We start from the raw sequence: 7,332 nt of genomic DNA on the forward strand, positions 1-7,332 counted from the left end.
GTAACTGTATTTCCTCTTCCCCACGCTCCTGCTGCGCTCACTTCCCTTTAAAAACCATTTTTAAAAATCCTGGTGCCCAACTGCCAGCAGTAGCCTGACTGTGGCTACTGGACCACTGGGTGCCTGCCCAGCTAGCCATGCTTGTGGAACCAGGGCCAGGCACAGGGCAGGATGGGCATCCTGCCCCTGGGGGGACCACCCTGGCCACCGCAGGGGGATACCTGGAGCCTTCCTGACCCGAGGGGCTAGCTGGCCCGTCTGCCCCGTCACCGTTAATTGGGCTAATGAAGGCTATTACCGCTCCCTACAGACCCGGCATTGCTGGGCCCCCATGGCCCCATGGGATGGAGGGGATTTTGGATGGGATGCGCCAAAAGGCAGAGAATGCAGCTTGGCAAGGGGGAACACCGGGTACCACGGGGCCACGCACACCAGGAGGGGGGGATGGGGATCTGTGGGTGCAAAGGGACAGGCAGGAGCCCCTGTGCTCTCTGCTCGGGTGGATCGTCCTCCCAAAGGACCCCCCGTAGTGGGGGGGTGTGGAGAGCAGGCGCAGAGTGGGGATGCACCCACGCCAGGGTCTGGGGCTCTCCTCACCCAGCACATCTCCAGAGAAACCCAACTCCACTTATCGCAGCGGTTTAACTTTAAAATCAAGAGACCAAATGGTATGGCGCGGGTGGGAATGACCGTGTTTCAGCCTGGCTGATTTGGACTGGGATTTGGCCCAAACGGAATTAAAACGCTGAAGTGCTCTGACAGTGATATAAACGCCTAGCTAAGGTACAAGCCATATTGTGACCTTCTTCTTTACATTATTCTTTAAAAAATGTAAAATTCAGTAAATACGAAAATATGCAAGCGGTGGAAATCAGGATCCACACTGAAGAACTTGCAAGGGACAATGAACTGGAATTCAGAGTGGCTTTCTCAACCCGCCACGGCAATGTATGTATGCTGAGCTATTGATAGCAACATATACAAGAGAAGCAAAACCGTTTAAAATTAGCATTTCTAATTCTAATAGGGTAGGGACGATAAAATTAAGAGATTCAGGGGATTTTGTGGAATGCTAAAATATGAAAATATCTTAAAACGTACTTAGTAGCATATCTATAAATGCAAAATATTTCAACTTGTGCTGCTGCATGAATAGCATCCACAGAATTTGAGAAATGCTTCTGCACTGCTAAATATGCTCAAACCCTTTGATGAGCAGTGACAAGGGTGACTAAAAAGGATCTTTATATTATGGAAAATATTTTAGGGTGGGTTTTTTCTTTTTTTTTTTTTTTTTTTTTTTAAGAATTATATCTGAAGAATGTTTAATTCGGTTTTGGGCACTTTTTAGACAATCATTTGGCACTTCAAGATTTAGGTTCTTAGGCACAATGCGACAAGGTGAGTTTGGCCAGTCCTTCACCGTGCATCCTGTAGAGCAGCTGGAACTCTGCAGGCAGCTGGTGGGACTCCTGCCACTTGGTCGTGAACTTCGTTCCCTTCTTATCATAGTAGTGGTACGGGAGATCCTCCCGCGTGTTGGGGTCGAACCCGAAGGGCCAGAATCCGTACAGGTGGATCTCCTCGCATATGGCAGAAGCAAGGGTGTACATGAGAATACCTGTGCTCAGCCGCTTGGGCGACAAGTGCTTGTTCTTCCAGTATCTGTGAAAAAAAGAAAGGCATGTTAGTTCAAGGTGCAAGTAATGCCACAGCTTTGCTATAAGAAAAAAATAACGTTACTGGCCGAGGATCATCAGTGCAGAGAGCTGGAAGCCTGGATAAGGCAAGGATTGCTCTTCAGGTCAGTCTGTAAGGACTGGGGATGCAGAGCAGCCTCAGCAGCACCCTGACCGACGGTCTCCTGTGGTCTCCTTCTGAATGTGTTTGGTTTTTAACCAGGATAAGTAGTGCCTTATCTAGAAAAGTACGATTCCCCAGCTCCTGCTCTCATTTGCTAAAGAAGTGGCAATATTATCTTCCTTGGATCTAGTAGAGTTTTCCCCAGACCACCCTGCAGCGGTGGGAGCAGAGCCCAGTGATGGACCTGCCCCGGTGGGACCGACCAGCCCACCCTTGCTGTGCTGGGCATGCGTCTGGAAAGACATCACTGAAGTACGTACTGAAGCAATAACAAACCTGCATTTGCTGTAAAAACAAGCAATATCAGGTCCTGACTTGCACGACAGTGCCCACCAGAGCAGGCATGGATAGAAAAATAAATACAGTCGTATTTGTACAGAGAGACACGCACTTTGACACGTTAAGAACAAGGCACAAATACACACCTGTTCACATGCTGCATTATATTTCCCGGCCAAGCCAACTGGACCTTTAGCTGCCCTCTGTGCTCAACAAAGAAGTCAACCAGTGTTCTCGTGACTGTCGCTGACGTGTGGAAGAAAAAAGCAGGGATCCAAAGAATGGCCCCATCGAGCTTTTTCAAACTTAAGAAGAAGTTGTTGCGATCCTGAATGGTCAAAAGATTGTTGTAGTACTTTTCCAGGATGCTGGGGTTGAAGGTGGTGAGGTTGGTTTTCCTTCCGACATCTTTTTGGAAAGCCTCAGTTGGAGCAAAATTGCAGCGAAAAACAAAATCAGATTTATCTATCTCTTGCCCGCACTGACTCCCGGTCAGGATCCCGCTGTTCCCAACCACGGCGCAGATGTTGTAGTGCTTGTTCAGGATTGGCGACACGTCGGGAAGCAGCGATCTGAAGTTATTGCTAATAGAGAAAACATACTTGTGGCTGGAATAATCATAATGCATCAGCTGTCCAATCCGAACACTGCTCTTGGTCAAAGAAAAATTTTTTATTACGTCGACATGCTGAAGGATTTCTTGCCTAAAATAAAACAGAAAAAGAAAAGAAAATGTGGAGTTATATTTCCCTCTTTCTGCAGTGGAGAGATTTTCTTTCCAGCCAGATTTAAATTTATTTTTGTTGTTTTCAATGTAGTGAAGTAACTTCCTGAGAAATGCGGTGCAATGGCTTTTAATTAATATAAATAGATGGAACTATGGAGCTGGCTCCTCACCTAGAGCTCTGCTTGGCTTTACTGGGCGCTCCTGGCTGATGCCAGCTGAGGATGTGTGCGTGTCCCTTGGAAGAGTATCAGGATTAGTGTCGGATTCCCTGTGGAATCAGTCCCCTTGCTGAGGGCTGAGGGGCAGCAGGGTCCTGTGTGTGCTGTGCCACGGGCCCGGTGGGTCCGTCTGCTGTTGGGGCTCGCCACATGTACCTCGCTCTTGGCATGGGCCCACGCATCCTTGGCAATGGTGGGTACCGTGTTTGGAGACCCAAGCAGCTCAGGATATTCAGTTGAATTAACGGTGGCTGATTTTAAAATACATATATTTTTTTGTGTCCTCATGAAGAAGCTTTGAATCACAAAACCAAGTGACTGTCACTGTCTCCATTTATGTAAACGTAATTCCTTAATGTCTGCTTTGGGCAAGGACGCTGGCATTTTTACAAGGGTTTTTAGAGATACTTACAAACCAAACAAAACCAACCCTGCTCAGGAATTTCCCTCACAGGGCATAAAATTAGAAAACCAATTCCACTTTATTTGCTCATGTTTATGGAAAACAAACAACCTTTCTTCCAGCTCGCATCCTCCAATGTCTGAACATTAATGGAGTCCCACTGGGTGCCCTAATTATGGGTTATGGCTAACGGACAAGTGCAAAGGCAGATCCTGAGGCATTAGCTAAAATCACCAGTGGGGTGGCACAGAGATAGACTTATGAAGGGTGAGCTGGTGGTGCCAGGAGTGGAACAATACTGAGGAGTGGCCACTGTAACGCCAGCCTGGGAGGTCCCTGGGAAAGGATGGGGCAGGCAAAGTGCCATCTTCTCTCCCTCCTCCAAAGTGCCATCTCATCTCCTGTGGCCCACAGCTCTTTAGGGGTGGCGGGCAGCATTTGTTGGCACTAGAAGGCCAATACTCATCCCGCTGTGCCGGCAGCAGCACTGACCTGGGCCTGGGGAGTGACCAGAAGGAAGGAGAGAGGCCCAAGCCCTGCCTGCAAGGACCTGGGGGTGCAGCAGCCCCATCCCAACCACCAGCTGCCTGGCCACAGAGCCAAGGATCTGGGCTCCTGCTCCTCAGGCAGGCATTTGTCAAGACAAAATTACAGTCCAAGATGGTAGTAGCTATCTTATCAGTAAAGATACATATATAAAAAAGCATAAAATATATATTGATTGATATATATATGAGTAAAGCCAAAAAAAAAAAAAGAGGCTGGCCATACTCCACCAAGTCCACATGACAGTGAGAAAACGGAAAGCACATTTTACTTCCCATTTAGTATGGAGCAGCTTTCAGGAAGCTGAAGGACCTGAGAAAAGCTTTCCGTTGCCACGCAGCAGGGGAGTCAGTGCCACCTGCGAACAGCAGGCAGAAGGCAACGCAGAAAGAGAGTGTCTCTGGTGGATCTGGGCTCGAAGGCTCCATCCGAACCCGCAGAAGAGCAGCACAGCTCTTGCTCAGAACTGCTGTCAGCTGGGAAGTTTAGTTGGGTGTGTGTTGGCCTCCATGAACATGGCATTTCATGGCTGTTACAGTCCCATTTGTTTCCAGTTTTAAAAGCCCAGCCATTTATCTTGAAGTAATGACAATTTCACTTGCACCCCGGGAAACTGGGTCACATTCTGTTTGGTAAAATAATGCGTGTTGCAGCCTGGTGTCCTGCTCTGAAATAATCAATTCTTCCAAGATAGCTGTAACCATCTGGGGAATGCTTTTGTCTCTCACCACTGGCAAATCACTCAGAGCTGGGAGTATTTAGTAGTCCCTGATTGTATTTTCTTAAATCCTGGGGCGAAGGGGACACCTCAGGGAGGGTGAGAAGGGTTCACCACTCACCTCTGGTGTGCGAACGCCGTCCGGTTGAAGGCCCACCTGGAGGGCTTCTCCTGCAGCTCCTGGCTCAGGGAGTTGGTGATGGGGACGAAGGAGGGGTCCAGGAACTTCAGGGCGAACTGCGATCTGGGAATGAGTGCGCAGACCCACGCAGAGACACACAGACACACAGACACAGGCCCACGCAGACAGACAGACCCGCCGCCGTTACTGGCCGTGCCCGCCTCCGCTGGCGGCCGCCGTCAGCACCGCGGACAGCGCCGGCCGCGCCGCGCCGGGCCGGGATGTACTGGGATATACCGGGATGTACTGGGATATACCGGGATGTGCCGGGCTGCACCGGGCTACGCCGGGCTGCACTGGGCGGTGCCGGTCTCCACCGGGCTGTGCCAGGCTGCACCGGACTCCACCGGGCTCCACTGGGTATACCGGGCCGCACCGGGCTATCCCAAGCTGTACCGGGCTGTGCCGTGCCGAGATGCACTGGATTGTACCAGGCCGGGCTGCACCGGGCTCCACCGGGCTGGCTGGGCTTCACCGGGCCGTGCCGTACGGGGCAGGGGGGTACCGGGCTGCTCCCCACCTTTCAGCACCCCCGGAGCATTGCGGTTCCCACGCTCGGCCCGCCCCCCCCTTCCCGGTACCGCGGTCCCCTGGGGGGCCCCTTCCGCCCCCCGCAGGCCCCGGGCAACCTCCGCGGGGCGCGGAGCACGGCCGGGGTTGGGCGCGGGGGGAGCCGCATCCCCGCTGCGGGAGAGGGCCGTGGCCGCGGGGCCCTCCCGGGCCCAGCCGGGGCTCTCCCCGGGCGGCAGCGGGGCCGGCGGGGGTCGGAAGGGATAGGGTGGGATGGGATGGGGCAGGGTGGGAAGGGAAGGGATGGCGGCCCCCCGCCCCCGGACCGCTCTGGGCCGCGCCGCGCCCTCACCTGAATCCCGCGTGGAACATGTACATGCGGGGCCCCCCCGGGCCGGCGGCGCGGGGGGCGCCGAAGATGTTGTCCTTCTTGAGCGAGACGTAGCTGATGAGGGAGAGGATGAGCAGCGCGATGCTCAGCATCACCAGCCCCAGCACGCTGGCCACCCGCACCATCTTGCAGCTCCTCATGCCGGGAGGCGGCCCCGCGGCTGGGCGTGTGCGGGGCGGGGGGGGGTTTGCCGCGGGGCTACATGGAGCGGGGGGGAAAGGCGGGCGCGGGGGCGGTGGGAGCGGGACGGCGGCGGGGACCGGGCCGGCACCGGCGGCAGCCGGAGAGAAAATGGAGGGACCGAGCGGCGGCGCGATGAAATGGCAGCCGGGAGCGGCCGCCCCGCCGTCCCGGCCCCGGCAACCCCGTCAGCGACGCCGTGCTCCCCCGGCCGGCCCCCCCCGGCAGACCCGGCCCACGCACCGGCAGCCCCGGTGCCACCCAGCAGCCCCGGCGGCCCCCTGACAGACCCAGTGTGCCCCCCCCCAACAGCCGAAGCGTGCCCCCCAACAGCTCCACTACCATCCCGACAGCCCCGATGTGCCCCCCTGACAGTGCCGGTACCCCCCCGACAGCCCTGGTGTGCCCCCCGACAGCCGCAGCGTGCCCCCCGACAGCCCCAGGTTTCCTCCACAACAGCCCCAGGGTGTCCCCCCCAGCAGCACCAGGAACACGACCTGGCATCCCAAGCGTGCCTCCCCCCCGGCCTCTGACGTCCCCGGGGTGCCCCTGACAACCCTGGGGTGCCCAGAGTGCCCTTCCCACTGCCTTGGGGACCCCTGTAGTGACCCTCCAAAAGACTGGGGGTGGCCCAGCCTGGCAGCCACAGTGACCCCCCAACAGCCCCAGTCCCACAGTGACCCCCCCAAGCCCCATGGGTGCATGTGGGGGCTAAGCATGGCCACAAGCTGAGCCGCGGGGAGGCCGGGCTGCTCGGGAGCCTGTGGCTTCGCTGGGTGACCAGTGGCCAGGTGGGTGCACGAGGTCCCCCTGCTCCCCACCACAAGGCCGTGGGGTCCTGACATTTCCCTGTGACACTATAGGTCACCGTATGGCACGTATAGCACCGCAGGAGCCTGCGCCACAGCCCGCACCTGGGCAAGGCAAAGCCTGATGCTGACTATCAGAAAACCCCTCCTTCTTTAAAAGCCTGTGTTGAGGGCACACTACCACCTAAACGAACCCTACTGCTAATTAAACTGCCCCGTAAATCACACAGCAAATTTCATGTGAGCTCCAAGACATCCTGACTTCGGTAATCTGAGGGACGTCTCTTTCAAACATGACTTCTGCATACTGCAATATTTTCAGTGTTTCTTCAAGCTACCTTTTTTTTCCTTAGAAAGCTCACCCCCATAGACAGCTCTGCCTCTGAGCCCTGAGTTCACAGAAGTGCCTTATAAATAATAAATACCGTCTTTGTAGCACCATCCTTGCTCTGGGCTATATCCTACAAGCTCTCCATGCATGAAGCTCTCTTTGAAGAGGAGGAACAT

At 54.9% G+C, this 7,332-nt stretch overlaps 1 protein-coding gene across 1 annotated transcript; it reads right to left on the bottom strand.

Moving 5' to 3' along the window:
* Window positions 1-1,382: 1,382 nt before the first annotated feature.
* Window positions 1,383-5,976, bottom strand: LOC141477417 (alpha-N-acetylneuraminate alpha-2,8-sialyltransferase ST8SIA3). Its single transcript, XM_074166588.1, has 4 exons — window positions 5,798-5,976; window positions 4,876-4,998; window positions 2,289-2,846; window positions 1,383-1,665 (listed from the first exon to the last, which is right to left on the bottom strand). Exons 1-4 carry the CDS (start codon window positions 5,974-5,976, stop codon window positions 1,383-1,385), a joined length of 1,143 nt encoding a protein of 380 aa, XP_074022689.1.
* Window positions 5,977-7,332: the final 1,356 nt, after the last annotated feature.

Source organism: Numenius arquata, chromosome Z (assembly GCF_964106895.1).
Source record: "Numenius arquata chromosome Z, bNumArq3.hap1.1, whole genome shotgun sequence".
NCBI lineage: Eukaryota > Metazoa > Chordata > Aves > Charadriiformes > Scolopacidae > Numenius > Numenius arquata.

Coding starts and splice junctions, on each gene's coding strand:
- LOC141477417 (XM_074166588.1), bottom strand. CDS start 5,976: ATGAGGAGCTGCAAGATGGTGCGGGTGGCCAGCGTGCTGGGGCTGGTG. Junction 4,999..5,797: donor ATGTTCCACGCGGGATTCAG/GTGAGGGCGCGG, acceptor ACTCATTCCCAG/ATCGCAGTTCGCCCTGAAGT. Junction 2,847..4,875: donor ACGGCGTTCGCACACCAGAG/GTGAGTGGTGAA, acceptor GTTTTATTTTAG/GCAAGAAATCCTTCAGCATG.